This window comes from Salvelinus alpinus, chromosome 1 (genome assembly GCF_045679555.1).
Source record: "Salvelinus alpinus chromosome 1, SLU_Salpinus.1, whole genome shotgun sequence".
In the NCBI taxonomy this organism is placed as follows: domain Eukaryota; kingdom Metazoa; phylum Chordata; class Actinopteri; order Salmoniformes; family Salmonidae; genus Salvelinus; species Salvelinus alpinus.
Window position 1 is genome coordinate 35,357,791 of NC_092086.1, and position 22,373 is coordinate 35,380,163.

At 43.7% G+C, this 22,373-nt stretch overlaps 1 protein-coding gene across 4 annotated transcripts in view; it reads left to right on the top strand.

Annotated features, from left to right (window-relative positions):
* LOC139574180 (adhesion G protein-coupled receptor L1-like) overlaps window positions 1–21,441 on the top strand; it is a 222,293-nt gene extending 200,852 nt beyond the window's left edge. For all 4 annotated transcript variants that reach the window (XM_071398510.1, XM_071398519.1, XM_071398529.1 and 1 more), the window contains 8 exons: window positions 301–367; window positions 589–680; window positions 1,792–1,960; window positions 3,988–4,143; window positions 4,893–4,989; window positions 8,423–8,545; window positions 12,154–12,171; window positions 12,314–21,441. In XM_071398510.1, the coding sequence (XP_071254611.1) occupies window positions 301–367; window positions 589–680; window positions 1,792–1,960; window positions 3,988–4,143; window positions 4,893–4,989; window positions 8,423–8,545; window positions 12,154–12,171; window positions 12,314–13,239 (1,648 nt within the window). In that variant the 3' untranslated portion in view covers window positions 13,240–21,441. The remainder of the gene's footprint in view (window positions 1–300; window positions 368–588; window positions 681–1,791; window positions 1,961–3,987; window positions 4,144–4,892; window positions 4,990–8,422; window positions 8,546–12,153; window positions 12,172–12,313) is intronic.
* Window positions 21,442–22,373: the final 932 nt, after the last annotated feature.

A 22,373-nucleotide genomic window follows, 5' to 3' on the forward strand; every position in this document is an offset into this window, starting at 1 on the left:
ACCTGTAGATTGAGAGACAGGATTATGCTAGTTTAGAGTGCCTAGACTATTCCCCTAACAGGGAATGTAATATGGAGTGTAGTGTGAAGAGGATTGTTCTCTTCGTTGCCTTCCCCCCATGGACAAGGGTTTTGAACAGAGTTAGCCGAAGCCTGCTGATTAGCTTCTATAAGATATCCTCCGAGACAGGGGATGAGTGTGTGTTTGTGATTTGTGTGTGTGATGTGTGTGTGTGTGCATGGGTGCATGTGTGCGAGTGTGACTGTGATATTTGAATCTTTTCCTTTGTCCCATGTCTAGGTGCTGGTTGCGGGTGGATAACTACTTCATCTGGAGCTTCATTGGCCCTGTTTCTTTTGTTATTATGGTACAGTCATTCATTATGATGCTATTATGACCAACTGTATTACATTCTTTTTCATTCAGGCTACTTACTTATTTACTTAATCCTCTTAGTTCCTGGAGGAACATAGGGCCTGTACTAAAGGCTAACTTCACAAATATTACAACAATTTAAGACCAGAGTGTGTTCTAGGATTCCACTGAATGTGTTGTAGAGGTGTGTAACCTTTGATCTTTCCCCCCTAGCTGAACCTGGTGTTCCTCATGATCACCGTGCACAAGATGACCCGCAACTCCTCTGCCCTAAAACCTGACTCCAGCCGCCTCGACAACATCAAGTGAGTCCCTCTCAGCAGAGGTTAGGGGTCAGTGAAGCATCCCAGGTCATGTGATTAGGGCATTTCCTGTATCAGTGAGACATGGGTTGTAAATCTGAAAAAATGAAGGAAAAGCAGAATAATGTTTATCATATTGTCCAGACTGGTTACATAGTAAATGTAAATCCAGGACACTTAAATTAGTATGATATGTTACGTTTGGTATGGTTACATAAGACAGAAGGTTACTTAAGGCAAAAACAAAAGTAGGGTGGTTGGTCGGGGTTGATGGGTGGACAAATAACATAAACGTCTAGAAACCCAAAGGTTGAGTGTTTGAATCTCATCATGGACAACTTTAGCTAATTAGCAACTTTACAACTAGTTACTACTTTTTAGCTACATTGCAACTACTTAGCATGTTAACTAACCCTTCCCCTAACCATAACCTTAACCCTTTTAGTTAACCCTTCACCTAACCCTAACCTTAACCCTTTTAGCTAACCCTAACCTTAACCCTTTTAGTTAACCCTTCACCTAACCTTAACCTTAACCCTTTTAGCTAACCCTAACCTTAACCCTTTTAGTTAACCCTTCACCTAACCCTAACCTTAACCCTTTTAGCTAACCCTAACCTTAACCCTTTTAGTTAACCCTTCACCTAACCCTAACCTTAACCCTTTTAGCTAACCCTAACCTTAACCCTTTTAACTAACCCTAACCTTAACCCTTTAACCTAACTCCTATCCTTAACCATAAATCCTTAACCTTAAATCCTAACCTCAAGAGCTAGCCACCTAGCTAACGTTAGCAACAACAAATTGGAATTCATAACATACATGTTTTGAAATGATGGAGATCCACAAATGAAAACATACCATACGAGACGTAACATATCATACTACATTTAGTTTCTCAGATTTACGTACAGTATAATATGAAATGCTCTGAGACCACGTTGTATTGTCATAACAATGAGTCATTTTCAAAGCAGATATTCCAGATAAAGGTACAGTTGAGATACATGCATCTTAAGTCAAAACAGCCATGCTGGGTAGCGGGTTGGCTGGGGTCTGTGTGAGTGGTTTCATTGTGATGCTAAGCTAACATTAGCATGCCCTCTCCTCCCCAGGTCATGGGCTATTGGGGCCATCGCCCTGCTCTTCCTGCTTGGTCTGACCTGGTCCTTCGGCCTCCTCTTCATCAACGAGAACACGGTCATCATGGCCTACCTCTTCACCACCTTCAACGCCTTCCAGGGCATGTTCATCTTCATCTTCCACTGCGCCCTGCAGAAAAAGGTAACTCAAACACTCACATATCTAAAAGTGACCTTTTCTATTGAGTAAACTAAGCATAACATTTAAATAGACATGATGGAATATAATTACAATCTGCAGCCTGATTTATGTTGTTACTTTCCCTTAATAATTCCTGTGAGAAGGAGGTGATTATTTAACCAAATTTTAATTAAACAGGGTAATTATGCACGGTACATCACTAGGTGCACTATTCAGAGCTCTGTCTATTTGAAATGTTAATTTGCTCAAAGCATGTATGTCTTTGCGTGATGAAAATCTTGCCCTAAAAGGTCTGAGTCCGTATGTTCAGAATGAAAAATCCATAAATGTATAATTCTTGTGTAATTTATATGTCTAGGCTACATTGAGGTTTTACTTTAGCTGTTTTAGGCTATCTGGCATTAGCCTTAGGGCCTAACTGTACATGCACCAACAGCCTACATGCCAATCGGATAATTATTTTGGGAACGGGTAGAAAAGTTAACTTTGACCCACAGAGGCAAAAATAACAATGTCAGAGTTTAATTCAAGAGAAAAGCTGCAAAATGGAGAGTTGAAAATAAAGAGAAGGGACAGAAAAGTAATGATTGTGAAAGATTTGAAGTGGTAAAAGAGGATGATAGCAGTGCTGCTATGTTATGTGTGATGTTATGTGTGATGTTATGTGTGATGTTATGTGTGATGTTATGTGTGATGTTGTGTGTGATGTTATGTGTGATGTTATGTGTGATGTTATGTGTGATGTTATGTGTGATGTTATGTGTGATGTTGTGTGTGATGTTATGTGTGATGTTATGTGTGATGTTATGTGTTATGTTGTGTGTGATGATTGTGAGCCACTATACAAATTCAACAGTCACAAGACGGGGACTTCAGACAGGCCTATGGCACGAGAAGGGAACTGTAGCCTACTGTTCAGATGGGTTAAATGGAAACGGAAATACGGACACTATAACCTCTCACATAGTCTTAATATTAACTCCTACAGAATTAAGCATTTCTTGTAGTAAAATGATACACCAAATGTAGGCTACATTTTGATTCTGGAACTGGAGTGGAGAAATATGATTCTTTCAGCATCTTGAGAGAATGCGAATGTGCAGTTAGATACTGTCTGTAAAGGTGCTCTCTTTATCAACATCATAAAAGCTGATAGTATTTCAACCACATAAAATATGCATCCAAGCCGAACTGAAATCTTAACAGAAACATGTTGGGTCGTTTTCACAGCTTTACAACCGGTCAAACTGATGTCATTTGGAAATGTACTTTTTTTTTTGTTATTCCATTTTCTCCCCGGTCCCTAAACATCTTTCCTCCACGAAAGAAGCAGAGATGACAGAGAAAACTTTAGCCTACCGATATTAACTAGATTGAAGGATTCATTCTATCAATTTATGATCTTATTCTGGTGAGCAATGGTTTATTTAGGATTCTAAGGCAACATATAATGACAGAAGAGTAGCTGCATGTATCTAATTATAGACAAGATGACTAACTAATAGCCTACCAAAATGTCGAAAATTATAAGCAGAAACATATCTAAATCAAACAACAACAAAAAGTCTTGCACCCCCTGTCAAAAAATCGTTCCGCCGTCTCTGACTGTAGCCTACAGCACATTTTCTATGTTAGCAGGTTAGGGTCCGGTGCAGATTTTCTATGTTAGCAGGTTAGGGTCCGGTGCACATTTTCTATGTTTGCAGGTTAGGGTCCGGTGCAGATTTTCTATGTTAGCAGGTTAGGGTCCGGTGCAGATTTTCTATGTTAGCAGGTTAGGGTCCGGTGCACATTTTCTATGTTTGCAGGTTAGGGTCCGGTGCAGATTTTCTATGTTAGCAGGTTAGGGTCCGGTGCAGATTTTCACTTAATCACATATAGTTTTGCGGTTGAGGATGGGTTATTAACAATTATGGGCAGGTGCAGGTGAATAAACAGCAGACCCGCGCACCACTAGTGTGTGTGTATGTGAGTCTACTGCTTACATGCGTGTGTCTAAGCCATGTTTGCCTTCTCTATCCATGCAGGTCCATAAGGAGTACAGTAAGTGTCTGCGTCACTCGTACTGCTGCAGCCGTACCTCCACCACCAGCTCCCACGGCTCCCTGAAGAACTCTGCCCTGCGTGCCAACAACCGCTACTACACTGGCAACCAGGCCCGCCACGCTGCCGCACACAGACAAGTCAGTGAACGGACATACACACGCACAGACACAACCGCACACACACCACAAACACATACACACCACAAACACATACACACCACAAACACACACACACCACAAACACACACACACACACGTGCACGCATGCATACACGCACAGACTCTAAAGGACTACATGGGTGCACACACAGGCCACATCATGCCATACACAAACCCACAGATTACGGGTACACGCACCAATCTACAGAGTGTAGGCCTGTCCCATACCTAATTCTCTTTGACAACACTCCAAACACACACACACAATACACTCTCAGTCTACAGTTGACATACCGGCTATCACACGCTTCACAAATCTAATCAGAAACCTTCATCTCTATTTGGATCTACCACGTCTCAATCTGATGTTGTTTATCTGTGTGTATTAACTTGTTTATGTTAGTATGCCTGCTGCGTGAGCTTATTTACTTCATGTATCTCTGGTAGCATGTATGTGTTTGCTTAGTAGTTTTAGACAGATCCATGCAAGCTTGGCCATGTTCCAGCCTCACATAGTTACAATATCATATCATATTGTTAATTCCTGTCTGTCTATCTGTCTGTCTGTCTTGTTAATTCCTTTCTGTCTATCTATCTGTCTGTCTGTCTTGTTAATTCCTGTCTGTCTATCTATCTGTCTGTCTGTCTTGTTAATTCCTGTCTGTCTATCTGTCTGTCTGTCTGTCTTGTTTTGTTTCACTGTGTGCTTCTCTTCTCCGGCGTTCCAGAGTCGGATCCGCAGGATGTGGAACGACACGGTTCGGAAGCAGACGGAATCTTCCTTCATGGCGGGAGACATCAACAGTACTCCTTCACTCAACCGTGGTGAGACTCCCCACCCCCTTAACCCCTCTCTAACCCCCCTGCTGTCCCCCTCTCCAATCACGCACACCTCTATGGCAGGCTCATCAGAACTGACAGACAGACAGGCAGAACGAAGTAGGAGCACCACTGAGTCTACTGTCAGAGACAGAGAGCGAGGAAGAGGAGCCAGTGTACATTGACACGAGCAATAGCCTGAGCAGCCGGTGGCATACCGTCGCCGTGGCAGCCATCGTCATGGGGATCAGAATTATCTGGGAGGGAGGGAAGAGTTGATGATGACAAAGAGGTAGTCGCTAAATCAACCATCACTCTTTATGTTAATTTCTTCCATTTTGTTTTTAATGAACTGATTAGCGTACGAGCTGGCTGGGGGTAATTAGTCTTATTGAAGAGAGTGACAGGAACAAGTGAGGGAGGGGGTGCGAGGAGAGGAGGAGAGAGTAAGAAGAGAGGAGGGGAGGGGAAGGAGATTCGTTTTCCTGGAACTGACATCACGGAGGAAAAATTATACACTGAGTATACCAAACATTAGAAACACCTTCCTAACATCCACTCTACAAGGTGTAGAAAGCATTCCACAGGGATGCTGTCCCATGTTGACTCCAATGCTTCCCACCGTTGTGTCAAGTTGGCTGGATGTTCATTGGGTGGTGGACCATTCTTGATAAACACGGCAAACTGTTGAGCGTGAAAAACCCAGCAGCGTTGCAGTTCTTGACACAATCCGGTGCGCCTGGCACATGCTACCGTACCCCATACACAATCCATGTCTCAAGGCTTAAAAATCCTTCTTTAACCTGTCTCCTCTCCTTCATCTACACTGATTGAAGTGGATTTACCAAGTGACATCAATAAGCTTTCACCTGGATTCACCTGGTCAGTCTGTCATGGAAAAAGCAGGTGTTCTTAATGTTTTGTTTACTCAGTTTATAGGGAAAGAGGAAGGAGGAATTGAGGGATAGAGGAAGCTGGGATAAAGAGAGGAGGAGGGATAGGTGAAGGACGGATAGAGGAGGGATAGAGCTAGAGGGAGAAACGCTAAACAAAGGCGCTGCCAAGTGCGAAGTCCTTTCTTTTCCCGAGCATTTGAGAAAAGTTTGTCGTTGTTGGCAGAAAGCGAAAGATGGCCGCTCCATTCGAGAGACAGAGAGAAAGAACGAGAGAGCGAGAAATAAAGAGAAGGAGAGACGCTATCATGGAGCAATAATTAAATGGGACGAATCTCGACGAGAGCCGCTGTCTTCGTTGTTATCGCTGGCATCTCTTATCTCTTTGATTTCCCCACTTAACTTCTTTATCAACTTGTTTCTCTTCAGACAATAGTGATCTGTCCAGGAGACAAGGCGTGATGAGGCTTCCTCCTCTCTGAATGAAGCTCCCCAGCTTCCCAGTGCCTGCCCTACTTTCTCTCTCCAACACTTAAAAGTTGTTGTTTTTAAATTGTCGACAGGATATTCTTCCAAGGTGTTTCTGGAAAGTTAATCCTGAGTAATTTGGTTGGAGAGAGACAGGGACGAGAGAGCGAAAGAGAGAGAGAGAGAGAGAGAATGAGAGAGGGGATAAAAGAGTGACTGTGTGCGTGAGGTAGAGAGCAAGAGAAAGAATTGGAGAGTGGGTGATGGGTGAACGAACTAACAAAGAAATGAAAGAATGTGAGTGTTTTAGTGTGAAATTCTCTCTGTCTTTCTCATTGTCTCTGTGATGAATGGTTTGGTTGAGACCTGAAGGTTGCACTTCGCCTTAGACCACTCTCCGTCATGCTGTCCTATTTTTAATTTCATGGCATTTCTATTCGACCGCCTGGGGCTGAAGCCATACATGGGCATTACAGAACATTCTCAATGTTCCATTTCTTTGAATTATATTTGTCTAAAGGTGGCATTCGCATTTCACTGTGAAATGAACTGTGTTTCAATGACTGCACTCTCTGACTACGTAATGATATGCATTAGTATTCCCCCTTCGACTACGTTGTAAGATACAGAACAATATTCCAAATGGCAACGCTGCCTGCAAACAGCACCTTTCCGCTGGAAATGTATTTTACTCAAAGGTTACAATAGCAAGGTAAAAACATTCAGGGGTGTACTGTAAAATGCATTACCCTGTAGAACATTACTGTGATATACATATCCCTATCGATTTGAATATGAATTTAACATATTTTTGAATAACCTGTCAATGGCCTGTATTCCTATGTATAATGTTAATTATGTATTATGTATAATATTCATTATGTATTATATTTTGAGGCATTGTTATCACATTTATACAGTGCCTCTAATTATATTGTCTGTTATATTTTTAAAGTAAAGTAGATGTTTGTGGTAAAGTAGATGTTTATGGTAAAATATATGTTTGTGGTAAAATATATGTTTATGGTAAAATAGATGTTTATGGTAAAATAGATGTTTGTGGTAAAATAGATGTTTATGGTAAAATAGATGTTTGTGGTAAAGTAGATGTTTGTGGTAAAATAGATGTTTGTGGTAAAATAGATGTTTATGGTAAAATAGATGTTTATGGTAAAATAGATGTTTATGGTAAAGTAGATGTTTATTGTAAAATAGATGTTTATGGTAAATAGATGTTTATGGTAAAGTAGATGTTTATTGTAAAATAGATGTTTGTGGTAAAATAGATGTTTATGGTAAAGTAGATGTTTATTGTAAAATAGATGTTTGTGGTAAAGTAGATGTTTATTGTAAAGTAGATGTTTATGGTAAAGTAGATGTTTATGGTAAAATAGATGTTTGTGGTAAAATAGATGTTTATGGTAAATAGATGTTTGTGGTAAAGTAGATGTTTATTGTAAAGTAGATGTTTATGGTAAAGTAGATGTTTGTGGTAAAGTAGATGTTTATTGTAAAGTAGATGTTTATGGTAAAGTAGATGTTTACAGTAAAGTAGATGTTTATGGTAAAATAGATGTTTATTGTAAAGTAGATGTTTATGGTAAAGTAGATGTTTGTGGTAAAGTAGATGTTTATTGTAAAGTAGATGTTTATGGTAAAGTAGATGTTTATGGTAAAGTAGATGTTTATGGTAAAGTAGATGTTTATGGTAAAGTAGATGTTTGTGGTAAAGTAGATGTTTATTGTAAAGTAGATGTTTATTGTAAAGTAGATGTTTATGGTAAAGTAGATGTTTATGGTAAAGTAGATGTTTGTGGTAAAGTAGATGTTTATTGTAAAGTAGATGTTTATTGTAAAGTAGATGTTTATGGTAAGGAAGATGTTTATGATAAAGTAGATGTTTATGGTAAAGTAGATGTTTATGGTAAAGTAGATGTTTGTGGTAAAGTAGATGTTTATTGTAAAGTAGATGTTTATTGTAAAGTAGATGTTTATTGTAAAGTAGATGTTTACGGTAAAGTAAATGTTTATGATAAATAGATGTTTATGTTTTATGATGTTATGTCTCTTTCTCTTAGCCACCATGGGAAACCACCTCCTGACCAACCCAGTGTTACAGACCCGTACCGGCACCTCTCCCTACAACACCCTACTGGCTGAGAGCTTCACTCCCCCTTCTCCTGGGGTCTTCAACTCCACCGGTAAGTAAACCTTAGTATGTATGTGTGTGTGTGCGTGTGTGTGTGCGTGTGCGTGCGTGCGTGTGCGTGTGTGCTTCTGCATATTATGCAAATATATTTTCTTGTTTTTTTGCGTCTAAATATTTTTCTGTCTGTTAGTCTTTTTATGCCTCATTGTGTGGAAGATGGAAAAAGTGTGTGTGTGTGTGTGTGTGTGTGTGTGTGTGTGTGTGTGTGTGTGTGTGTGTGTGTGTGTGTGTGTGTGTGTGTGTGTGTGTGTGTGTGTGTGTGTGTGTGTGTGTGTGTGTGTGTGTGTGTGTGTGTGTGTGTGTGTTTCACTGGCGGTGAGTGTATGTATCTGTCAGACGGATTCAGCAGTAGAGAGAGAGAGAGCCGTGCCAACTGCCTAGCCATCTGGCCAGGTCTCTAATCCTGCCTTGTTGATATGAAGAAGCAGAAATTGATTAGAAGTAAAGCTTCATCTGTGACTGAAGGAGAAATCTTGGGGGCAGCTTCCCTTCTCATACTCTCCCCAGAGTAAATGTGTCACATAATGCTGTGATAATTCACTGAGAACAGCAGAAGACAGCGGTGGCTAGAGTGATTGGGACAGTGGACTCCATTCAGATTCATGTATCTGATTTGTTCAGGTTTATGGAGCATTTTGATTGTAGGATTTAAATACTATAAATACACTGAGTGTACAAAACATTAAGAACACCCGCACTTTCCATGACAGACTGACCAGGTGAAAGCTATGATCCCTTATTGATGTCACCTGTTAAATCCACTTCAATCAGTGTAGATGAAGGGGAGGAGACAGGTTAAAGAAGGATTTTTAAGCCTTGAGACAATTGAGACATGGATTATGTATGTGTGCCATTCAGAGGGTGAATGGGCAAGACAAATTATTTAAGTGCCTTTGAACGGGGTATGGTAGTAGGTGCCAGGCGCATCGGTTTGGAACTCAATATTAGGAATGTGTCCTTAATGTTTTGTACACTCAGTGTATATACTGTTGAAGTCGGAAGTTTTATTTTCAACGACTCCACAAATTTCTTGTTAACAAACTATAGTTTTGGAAATGTGCATGACACAAGTAATTTTTCCAACAATTGTTTATAGACAGATTATTTAACTTATAATTCACTGTATCACAATTCCAGTGGGTCAGACGTTTACATACACTAAGTTGACTGTGCCTTTAAACAGCTTGGAAAATTCCAGAAAATTATGTCATGGCTTTAGAAGCTTCTGGTAGGCTAATTGACATCATTTGAGTCAATTGGAGGTGTACCTGTGGATGTATTTCAAGGCCTACCTTCAAACTCAGTGCCTCTTTGCTTGACATCATGGAAAAATCAAAAGAAATCAGCCAAGACCTCAGAAAAGAAATTGTAGACCTCAACAAGTCTGGTTCATCCTTGGGAGCAATTTCCAAATGCCTGAAGGTACCACGTTCATCTGTACAAACAATAGTACGGAAGTATAAACACCATGTACGCAATCCCAGAACAACAGCAAAGGACCTTGTGAAGAGGCTGGAGGAAACAGGTACAAAAGTATCTATATCCACAGTAAAACGAGTCCTATATCGACATCACCTGAAAGGCCGCTCAGCAAGGAAGTAGCCACTGCTCCAAAACCGCCACAAAAAAAGCCAGACTACGGTTGGCAACTGCACATGGGGACAAAGATCGTACTTTTTTGAGAAATGCCCTCTGGTCTGATGAAACAAAAATATAACTGTTTGGCCATAATGACCTATGTTATGTTTGGAGGAAAAAGGGGGAGGCTTGCAAGCCACAGAACACCATCCCAACCGTGAAGCACGGGGGTGGCAGCATCATGTTGTGGGGGTGCTTTGCTGCAGGAGGGACTGGTGCACTTCACAAAATAAATGGCATCATGAGGTAGGAAAATGATGTGGATATATTGAAGCAACATCTCAAGACATCAGTCAGAAAGTTAAAGCTTGGTCGCAAATGGGTCTTCCAAATGGACAATGACCTCAAGCATACTTCCAAAGTTGTGGCAAAATGGCTTAAGGACAGCAAAGTCAAGGTATTGGAGTGGCCATCACAAAGCCCTGACCTCAATCCTATAGAAAATGTGTGGGCAGACCTGAAAAAGCATGTGCGAGCAAGGAGGCCTACAAACCTGACTCAGTTACACCAGCTCTGTCAGGAGGAATGGGCCAAAATACAGAGTACTTGCTCTGTGCTCCCTCCTCTCTATCTCTTCTCTATCTGTGTGCTCCCTGCCTGACTGAGAGGGAGTGTGCCAGCCGGTAGAGAGTTACTATAGTAGCAGCAAGTTGTGTCGTCGTAGAGGCCTGAAATTGTAGACAGCATCTCTGTTTAATATTTTAAACACTCTCTGCACAATGCGTCAGGCAGCCTGACGGCCACGGGGTCCGGCTCAGCAGCGGCAGGGACATTTTTAGAACCCTGAGAGGAGGGGAAGTAGGAAGTGTACTTCATTAGAATGTCTAATTAGCCCTTCCACCACCGCCATAGCAACCGCCGACGAGTCTTGATTAAAATCATACCACGCATTAAAAATTAAATCCACACCGAACCGCAGTCTAACGCGGATTTGCTTAGGGAAGCCATGCCTCGCCATGCCTCTCATTTCGATGCGATCACTCTGATGATGGCAATTTGGGAGGAAAATCACAACATTTTTTGGTGTTTTGAAGGCGCGTCGTAGAATAAGCATTACTGCTACTTTATGAGATGGTGGTGCATGCATTATGGATGCACTGAATCACAGCAGAATATACCCCAGTGGCTTGTGTGTGTGTGTGTGTGTGTGTGTGTGTGTGTGTGTGTGTGTGTGTGTGTGTGTGTGTGTGTGTGTGTGTGTGTGTGTGTGTGTGTGTGTGTGTGTGTGTGTGTGTGTGTGTGTGTGTGTGTGTGGTGTAAATGATGGTGGATTATCATGTCAAAACTACAAGTTGTGTGTTTGTTTATGAGGCCGTGTGTGTTTGTGTGCCTGTGTTTTATCAATGATTTATAGATGATTTACACTAGATGACTAACAGGAGGCGCTGTTTTGAAGCCACTACTCCTCCATCTTGGCACACCCTCACCGTTGTAAAATTTTGGGGGGGAAGCTATGGAAAAGCATTTATTAATGTCTACATTTGTTTTTGCCACGTTTATTATATTATAGAGCTAAACATCAAATAAAAAAGATATATCATTTTTGGTTCTAACATTTCTGTCCCCACTACAACATCAAAATACATGTCATTGTGTTCCTGAAACATTGAATTAACATACTGTATAATTCCATTAATTCCTATGAAGGACTGCTTCTTCTGAGGAGTGCCAATATGGCTGACCGGTGGCTTCAAAGCCTCTTACTGGCTAATACATTGTCTTGTATATTTGTTTGAGCGGTTTGACTTTTGTTGTGGGTATTATTGGCTGATGTGTTCTCTTGTTAGTCTTTATCATAGCAATAAAAGCTATTGATTGTAGAGAGAGGGGGTGAGAGAGGGAGAGCAAAATAGAGCGACAGAGAGAGAGAGTGATGAAAGAGAGAGAGAGAGGAGGAGTAAAAGTGACTCACTCACCAGTATTTTTCATTCCTTTCTTTGTGGCTTCTCCATGGATCTACAGGAACCTTCCGTGACCCAAGTATGTCCACGTCTATAAACCTTTATGTTACTATCAGTGTGTATTATAGTGTTTACACAAATATTATATTTTCTCCAAATAATAATGTTTAAGTCATAATTATATTTAATAACCCCTATGTGTGTGCTGTGTGTTTGTACAGAGAACACTCTGTGTAAGGCCCGTGAACCATGTGGTATGGACACCCTGCCCCTCAATGGTAACTTCAACAACAGCTACTCCCTCCGCAGCGTGGGGCCGGTGGGCGGCGGCGGGGGCAGCTGTGACTTCCTGGGCGGGGGCATGGGGTGTGCAGACACCCCCCCTCCCCTCCTCAACCCCCGCGGGTCTGAGACCCTGGGCGGTGACGGAATACGGCGCAACCTGTCTGACGCAGCTGCCTTCGAGAAGATGATCATCTCTGAGCTGGTGCACAACAACCTGCGTGGGGGAGGAGCTGGGGGCGGGGATAGGGTCTGTGGTAGTCTGGCGAGGGGCCCTCCTCACGGCGGAGTAGGCCGAGGCACGGGAGTAGCTGTGCCAGAGCCGAGCATCAGCCTGGACGACGATGAGGACTTCCTGTCCAGAGAAGGCGGGCGCCAGAGGACGCCGCAGGACGTGGAGCTGCTCTACAAAGCCCTGGAGGAGCCGCTGCTGCTGCAGAGAGCCCAGTCTGTCCTTTACCAGTCTGACCCCGAGGAGTCAGAGAGCTACACGGCCGACCTCACAGAGAGCCTGGGCCACAGCGGCCACAGTGGGCACAGCGCCGGAGGCCAGGGGTCTGGGGGACAGGGGCCCGACTCTCCCGCCAGGGACTCCCTGTACACCAGCATCACCAACCTACGAGACTCGCCCTACCCAGACAGTAGCCCCGAGCCCCTGGAGGTGGTGCCCCGCTCGGCCCAGCCCCCTGAGGAGCTCTATTACAGCTCTGGGAGGCCCGCCCTGGGGTCTCGAGGAGCACCCATGCAGACCTTCTACCAGGCCCCGCCCCCCAGGAGGCCCAGTAGGGAGGGGGAGGGGCATCCCGGCCAGGAGCCCACCCACAGCGAGGGAGATGGACAGATGCAGCTGGTCACCAGCCTGTGACTGGAACCGGGAGGATGCGGACGGGGACCAAGATGATGAGGATGAGGATGAAGGCTGGCTGGTTGCCTCCTCAGAACCCGCCTCTCTCTCTTTCTCTCGCTCCTCTCCACTTCCTGCTTGATTGGTTGCCTTTTTTTCCCTCTTTATTTGTATTGAAAGATGAGCGAACAAATTTACATTTAAGGAGAGTTTTAGCTGTCTCCACGGCAACAGTCTTATCCTAGAGAACCTCCGCTGTCTGGTGGAGATGAATGATGGCTGAGTTGTTCTTCTCTGGAACATTCACCCGCTCTCTCCTTCTCTCTCTTCAACATCCCCCTTTCTCTTGGCACGCAGCAGACAGATGCCAAGTCCAGCACTCTGAATGTACCAATCCAACAAACCCCTTATACCTTACAGAGCTACAGATATTTCTCAACTTAACTTTGTTCAAAGTCAATTTTATTTAATTTTACTGAATTTCTACAAACATTCCTCTAGAGAAATGGTTCTCATTTTCTAGTTTCCTTTTCTCTTTCCCTTTTTCATGTTCCATCTCTCTTTTTATTCACTCATCATTTGCTCGGTGTAGTTAGCTGTGGAGACAGGGGATATACTGTAGTAGCCTATTATACCATAGGAAAAAAAATTCTGAAAGCTACTTCAGTGTTGCCAAAAATACATTTTCCCAGCCAGAACAGAAACTGGAGCATTCGCACACACACAGACATACACACACACACACACACACACGCTCACTCACTCACTCACTCACAGAAGTGCTTGTTTCTGAACATCAGACACAACCCTCCATCTGAGTAAAAAGAAGCCAGAACAATTGTTCAGACAAGGTAGTTGGAGCTGCCTAAGAGTAGTTGCCTTTATTTTATCTTGCTATGAACTGACTCTTATGTACAGAACTAGAGGAGAGACTGAGGAAGTAGGAAGTACAGCACAGGACAGGAAGGCTGTTTGAGGGGTCAGGGGTCAAGAGGTAGATCTTTAGGACTCGAGGAACGGACAAGGACTTTTTTTTTTGTGTGGCTTTTTTGTTATTTTCTTCAGACATTTGAAAAGTAAAAGACTGCTTTACTAACTTTGGAGAAGAATATGTTATCTTGGTGACTTTCTGTTGCATCACTCGGAGGGTTATTAAGGGACAGATTGTGCACCCTTTAAGAATGGATGCCCTCTTCAATGGATGTGTACACGTCACCTGTGTGTGGTTGTGACAGAATGGACTCTAAATGTTGGAACCACTTCAGCCGTTACGCAAGTCTAACCCTGTACATATGAACCACACAAACTACAGTACTTACTCTACTCATACCGTGTAAATAGAGAAACCAGATGAAGAAAAGCAACAAAAAAGTAAGAAATACTCAAAACTGACTTCTTGTACTGCAACAAAACAACAAAAGAAAAAAAGAAAATGTTTTGGAGTTTGTGACCTGAATGATGCACTCTATCTCTCTGCCCGTCATTCTTTATCTTGCTCTCTCACTGTCGTTCTCTTGAGTCATAACTAGTGCTGTGCCATTCAGTGAAAATCTCTCGAACAGAAAAACAGAGAGAGAGAAAGAGTATGATGGGTGGTAGATTTTGCATACAAATAAAAACGTTTAAAAAAAAGTTCTGGCACAATTTTATGTAATATAATCCATTACATGTTGTTAATGTTTGACCTTTGACATTCCCAGACAGGAAGTGCTCAGTGTGGGCGGGGGGAGGGGGGATAGATGTCATAATAACATGTCATACTGTGCCTCATCACGGGCGTTCCAATGCATTGTGGTTCAAGGACAGCAGCCATAATGTGATTTTGGTCAGTAATGTATTGTTTGAAAGGTTATATCCTAGATATAACTAAATGATATAATTTTAATATGATGGGTTTTAGCATGTCAGATAGCATTTGTTTTCTATCAAAATGTCTTTCATTTTGCTGTTTCTAACAAATAGTTTCAGCATTATTCCAGAGCCTAATGTGACAATGAATTCACTGTGTGTGTGTGTGTGTGTGTGTGTGTGTGTGTGTGTGTGTGTGTGTGTGTGTGTGTGTGTGTGTGTGTGTGTGTGTGTGTGTGTGTGTGTGTGTGTGTGTGTAAGTGTGTAAGTGTGTAAGTGTGTGTGAGAAAGAGAGCGTGTGTGTGAGAAAGAGAGCGTGTGTGTGCGAGAGAGTTTGTGTGTGCGTACATGTGCAGGAGAGTGTGTGTGTACATGTGGGTGTGTGATATGCTCAAGCATATGTACCATATTCGTGGGAATTTTGTAAGTGTGTACATTCAAAAAGCTATTTTTGTTGGGTGAATTGAATGCACATCAGAGGAAGGGGACAGTAATTATATATCTAGGAGAAAGCCTTTTATTCTATTAGCTTCCATCTCAAAGACAAGGGTAGCCAGCTGCGTCTGTGTGGCTGTTCCTGAGGGTTCAGGTACCAACGTAAAACTGCGACACTTCAGGCTGCCTCACAGGATCTTGAGCAAGGAACAATGACAGGGTTTGTTCGAAATGGCACCCTATTTCATATGTAGTGCAGTACTGACCAGGGCCTCCCTGTGGAGTGAACTACTATTGACCAGGGCCTCCCTATGGAGTGAACTACTACTGACCAGGGCCTCCCTATGGAGTGAACTACTACTGACCAGGGCCTCCCTATGGAGTGAACTACTATTGACCAGGGCCTCCCTATGGAGTGAACTACTATTGACCAGGGCCTCCCTATGTAGTGAACTACTATTGACCAGGGCCTCCCTATGGAGTGAACTACTATTGACCAGGGCCTCCCTATGGAGTGAACTACTATTGACCAGGGCCTCCCTATGGAGTGAACTACTATTGACCAGGGCCTCCCTATGGAGTGAACTACTATTGACCAGGGCCTCCCTATGGAGTGAACTACCATTGACCAGGGCCTCCCTATGGAGTGAACTACTACTGACCAGGGCCTCCCTATGGAGTGAACTACTATTGACCAGGGCCTCCCTATGGAGTGAACTACTATTGACCAGGGCCTCCCTATGGAGTGAACTACTACTGACCAGGGCCTCCCTATGGAGTGAACTACTACTGACCAGGGCCTCCCTATGGAGTGAACTACTACTGACCAGGGCCTCCCTATGTAGTGAACTAGTACTGACCAGGGCCTCCCTATGGAGTGAACTACTACTGACCAGGGCCTCCCTATGTAGTGAACTACTACTGACCAGGGCCTCCCTATGGAGTGAACTAGTACTGACCAGGGCCTCCCTATGGAGTGAACTACTACTGACCAGGGCCTCCCTATGTAGTGAACTACTACTGACCAGGGCCTCCCTATGGAGTGAACTACTACTGACCAGGGCCTCCCTATGGAGTGAACTACTACTGACCAGGGCCTCCCTATGGAGTGAACTACTACTGACCAGGGCCTCCCTATGTAGTGAACTACTACTGACCAGGGCCTCCCTATGGAGTGAACTACTACTGACCAGGGCCTCCCTATGGAGTGAACTACTATTGACCAGAGCCCTATGGAGTGACCTACTATTGACCAGAGCCCTATGTAGTGAACTACTACTGACCAGAGCCCTATGTAGTGAACTACTATTGACCAGAGCCCTATGGAGTGAACTACTATTGACCAGAGCCCTATGTAGTGAACTACTATTGACCAGAGCCCTATGTAGTGAACTACTATTGACCAGAGCCCTATGTAGTGAACTACTATTGACCAGAGCCCTATGCGAACAAAGACAGAACTTGGAACAAAGATGCATGCTGTGTTCAAAATGTAACCATAGTGCACAACTTTTCACCAGGGCAAAAGTTGTCCACTATGTAGGGAATAGGGTGCCATTTCAGACACAGACAGTGCAGTCAGAATGACAGGCAGAGTTGACCAATGGGACCACCCAGTCAGAATGACAGGCAGAGTTGACCAATGGGACCATCCAGTCAGAATGACAGGCAGAGTTGACCAATGGGACCATCCAGTCAGAATGACAGGCAGAGTTGACCAATGGGACCACCCAGTCAGAATGACAGGCAGAGTTGACCAATGGGACCATCCAGTCAGAATGACAGGCAGAGTTGACCAATGGGACCACCCAGTCAGAATGACAGGCAGAGTTGACCAATGGGACCATCCAGTCAGAATGACAGGCAGAGTTGACCAATGGGACCACCCAGTCAGAATGACAGGCAGAGTTGACCAATGGGACCACCCAGTCAGAATGACAGGCAGAGTTGACCAATGGGACCACCCAGTCAGAATGACAGGCCGAGTTGACCAATGGGACCACCCAGTCAGAATGACAGGCCGAGTTGACCAATGGGACCATCCAGTCAGAATGACAGGCAGAGTTGACCAATGGGACCATCCAGTCAGAATGACAGGCCGAGTTGACCAATCGGACCAGAATGTCAGAATGTTGCGTTGCCGTATGAAAGCGATTCCATAGAGAAACCATCCATCAAACCAGAGACGTATTCATGAGGTTCCTTCCCCCTAAAGTCTGTCCCAACCTTAAAAAGCTCTTTATTTATGTATTTTTCTAATGCTTTATTTATCTCTATATTTATTTATGTATTTGGAATATTTATTTCTATGTTCATTTATTCATACTTTTTTTTTTTTTTTTTCAAGATCTCTGTCTGTACATAGCTGAGCTGTGCAATGCGAATGCTGAAATAAGCCCATTTAAATTTGCAGTACATTTAGGCAAGTGGATGGATTCTCCAGCGTCCACTTCAGGGTGACATTTGGTTAGGGCCTGGGTGTCCCACTTCTTCCTAAAGAGTCCTAAAGGGCACATTGACTTTAGTTGTGGCTCTTGGGGGAGAAAGAGAAGGATTGAGAGCCGGGATAGAATTAAGAATACATTCGGTTTTTCCTCCATTTCTTCTTGGTAGAGGAATCTCTCTTAGTTCAGAATCAGATAGGAGGCCCTGTCATCAGCATCCCAGGTATTCTACAGGAGGCATGTGTGCAATACTGTGCTGGTGTGTCTGACTTGGTTTAACATTGGAAACTGCCTGGTTGGGTAGTGTTACTATATGCCTACCACTGGACCGCTGTGTATGTCTGTGTTTACAGAATGATCCGATAATTATGCACATTTTCTTTTGCTTGTTACTGGAAATATTAATTAAACATTGGCCTTGCAGCTCATAGTTAATTCAATAGGAGCATTGACCGGTCAGCAATGGACAATTGAATGTATTTTGATTAGAAGGAATAAAGAAAAGTGATTTAATGCCCTACACTGACCGCCATCATTATCATCATCACCTCCTACACCTTTATTGATGTGATCTACAAAGTTTACCTTTAGCTGGTAACCTCACAGGGACAGACACTGTGTACCGACAGACTCACCAGGACGGGAAGAACCTGCATCACCATCTCCTGTGTAGGCTCTCTCTCTCTCTCTCTCTCTCTCTCTCTCTCTCTCTCTCTCTCTCTCTCTCTCTCTCTCTCTCTCTCTCTCTCTCTCTCTCTCTCTCTCTCTCTCATTCTCTCTCATTCTCTCTCTCTCTCTCATTCTCTCTCTCTCTCTCTCTCTCTCTCTCTCTCTCTCTCTCTCTCTTTCTCTCTCTCTTTCTCTCTCTCTTTCTCTCTCTCTCTCTCTCTCTCTCTCTCGCTCTCTCTCTCTCTCTCTCTCTCTCTCTCTCTCTCTCTCTCTCTCTTCCCTCACCTCTCTCACTCCATCCCATCTTATTCCACCAATGGGCTCTCTTTTAGCCCAGCATTAATCCCGGAGTTTTGTTTGGAGTTCATTTGTTTGTCTAAAGCTTTGTTTACACCAGATTGATATCTCAATAAACAGTGGAGCCGCACTGTATTGTGGTAATGCTAGTGATTATACAGCAGAAAGCACTGTAGGACCCAGAGTCCTGCTCAATGGGAGTTTCACCCCCATCTAAATCCCTATGTTACCTCTGATTAGGATAATAACACTGGCTAATCATTTACTGGGCTGAGACCACAGAGGGAGAGACCTCTATACACACACACAAACACACTTTCTCTCTCTCTCCCTCCCCCTCACTCTCTCACCCACTTCCAGCCCACCACTCCCTGCACGTGCATCTAGCCCCTACCTCCATGTGTGCGGGCAGGTGGATTGAAGGTTCTTATAGGATAGAGTTGGAGTCAGTCTGTCCCTTCAGTCTGCGGCCCCTGCAGCTCTACCCCGGTAGAACAGTCATCTCTCAGTGTTCCAATAGACAGCGGAGGACCCTGTGATCTGACAGTAACGTTGCCCTGCTGCTGACCTTCTCAGATGGACTGTTTCTCTCCCAGATTTGTGATGCCCATATCCTGTGACCTCTGCATTAGTGTGAAAACATGTCAGTGGTTCCTCTGCAGCGGAGCGGAGGAGAGGAGAGGAGGAGCACTGGGTCATGTAGTCTATCCCCAGGGAACTGCCATAAAGGGAGCGGTGTCAGGACATGTGATGTCACAGTTGGCCAGGAACAGAGTGTGTGTGGGGGGAAGAGTGTCAGTGTGGCTGTGTGTTCGTGCAAGGTTATACAGGAAGCAGAGATAAGGATGTGATTTATTGTTCTAGATGCCTTACTGTTGCCGTGGTGAGGAGTCAGGAGGTTCCAGTTGATCAACTAACCAGGCGCATTAGATCAACTCCACTGGCCTCACAAACCCATTGTAACAGTAACACAGAGGTCTCTGTCTGTGTAGTGAAATTATTGAGATATAATAGGAATCAACTGCCACATCTACTGGACAAGGGAGATTTTCAGAGTGATAAGGAATGCAACAGGCTTTCCTATAGAGAATAATAAATTAGTACTATTTTGTTATTGGTCTCTTGTTACGTGTCCACATGACTATATACAGTACATATATCATAGTTTTAAGAATATGTAGGAGTATGATTACACAAATGCAGTGACAAGGATTGTGCTGTTTATTTTTGTGTTGGGTAACTGTCCGTCCATGGAACTGAGTTATGGCTCAAAGCGGCGGCCATCTTTTATACACAGGGTGGGACTACAACAGATGGATTTCTGGGTAGGGTAGGCTGGGTACTCTACACCCGGAACCTCTGGTCCAAAATCAAAAGACAACACACACACACACACACACACACACACACACACACACACACACACACACACACACACACACACACACACACACACACACACACACACACACACACACACACATACTACACGCATAGTAACACACATACATGTCCAGTCAGGTTAGGTAGTTTAAACTACTGTGTACAGTGAAGTGGCGCTAGAGATCATAAAAGACCATAAGGGATTTACCGTTTACATGTTCAAAGTCGATCCACGTAACCGTAGGAGCTAGGAGCAGGCTGACGTTGACCTATTCATTTTTGTAGGCATGTTTTTCTATTTCTGAACACACATCCCAGTACTCTGGCTCCTCTGACTGTGTGACTCTGATCTAAACTGTGTCTGAAACTCTGCATGTGTGGATGACTAACGCTATGGGACACTGATGAACCATCTCTGTAGTGAGCAGCTCCATGGGACACACATACTCCCCACGAGGCTGACTGGTCACTGTAGGCTAGAGATGCTGGTCTATGTGGCCAGCCACCTATCAAGGTCTATTGGTGAGTGTTCTGCATGGCTGTAAGTGTACAAGGGCAGGGTCTGGGAAATGTGCATGAGGTGTTCTGGGCTCTATACTGTAGGAGGGGCTGTGATGCTGTTAGTAGCAGGTCAGTATGTTCATTGGTCAGACCCAGCCAGACAGTATTAGACATTAGGAATGAGCAGACAGGTAGACAGTCTAAGGCAGAGAAGTGTTGGTAAGAGATGAGTGACGACTGGTAGAACTGTTGCTGGGTGTATGGATGGAAGGGCTCAGTTTGGGAGGTTCATCATCAGTAGGAACTTTGAGGACTGGGTACTGATCGTGTGCCATTGGGGTGATGATAATGTGTACATCTCCATTTAGAGTACTTCTCTTAGATTTGACTATGATGGGTTTTTCTCCATTCATTTATTCTGTACTGCTGAATCCTTCCTAAAGACAGGTTGATGTAAAACCTTGATTCAGTTTTGTTCTTTTTTTATTTGAGGACTGATGTGTGATTCTTTTCTCACGTCATTGCTTTGACAGCTGTCTGTCTATCTGGGCCAAAGGGGTGGTGGTTTTCTGTGAGCGTTTGCGTCATCGCAGGTCAGCGCGACCCTGTATCAGCACATATTAATAAAAAACTATTTAAAATCAAACTACCTTGTGTCAATAATGGACTAGAGTTTCCCTACAATCTTTCCATGTGCATTCATTCTAATGCTGTGTGGGTCTCTTTCAAGCTGAAAATGAAAAGGTGTCTTTAAGTGCTAATGATTTATTCATGGGTTGGCCTGCAGGGTGATGGGATCTGAGTACGGTGGTGTATTAAACCTCAGCCTCGTACCAACAGGAGTACAAGACTCCCTGCCTCTGCCTTGCTCTGAGTAAGCTCTCTTCTCAACCACATGCAGATATAACTGTGGGTGGGTTGATTATTTTTCTTGTCTTCAATCCAAGGCCTTCAAACAAACAAAACAATCAAAGAAAGGCGAGAGAAAGGAGACGTTGTTTCTATACGAGTCATGCTCTCACTCCCACTCAGGGTTGTTTGGTTAGCGACTGGTCCTGTACGCCCACCATGATTGGAAGACGACCAACAAGGTTATTCTATGTTGAGGAGGTGAGGAGGGTGAGTTCATGCTGAGAAATCAACGGTTGTTCATGACCACTGGTTCTGGGCACCAGTGGCAGACATTGAGAACAGAGGTGGGTGGTTTCAGTCAGGGCTGGGCAGATTACTTAAAACATGTGAAGAGCTGCTTAGGTATACCGTAGACTTAGTGAGCCGTATGATAATGCAAACTGCAGATCACATGGATAGCAGTATGGTGCAGTACTGTACAACCACCATTTTGGATGTTTCATAGCAAAAAGCCGGCCATTCACAGGAAGTGAAACTACATTAGTGAGTTTGCCATGGCAACAACAAACTACAAGCAGGAATGTTTCTGTAGTGTTCACTTCCCCTTAACTTATAGTTTGTGATGTGAGGGCCCTACATTGAAGTGAAGAGGTTTGTAGTACAGTATCCAGCCTCCCTTGAAAGCTCCTTGTTACTGATAGTGTGTCATCAGTGTTTGATAAGTGT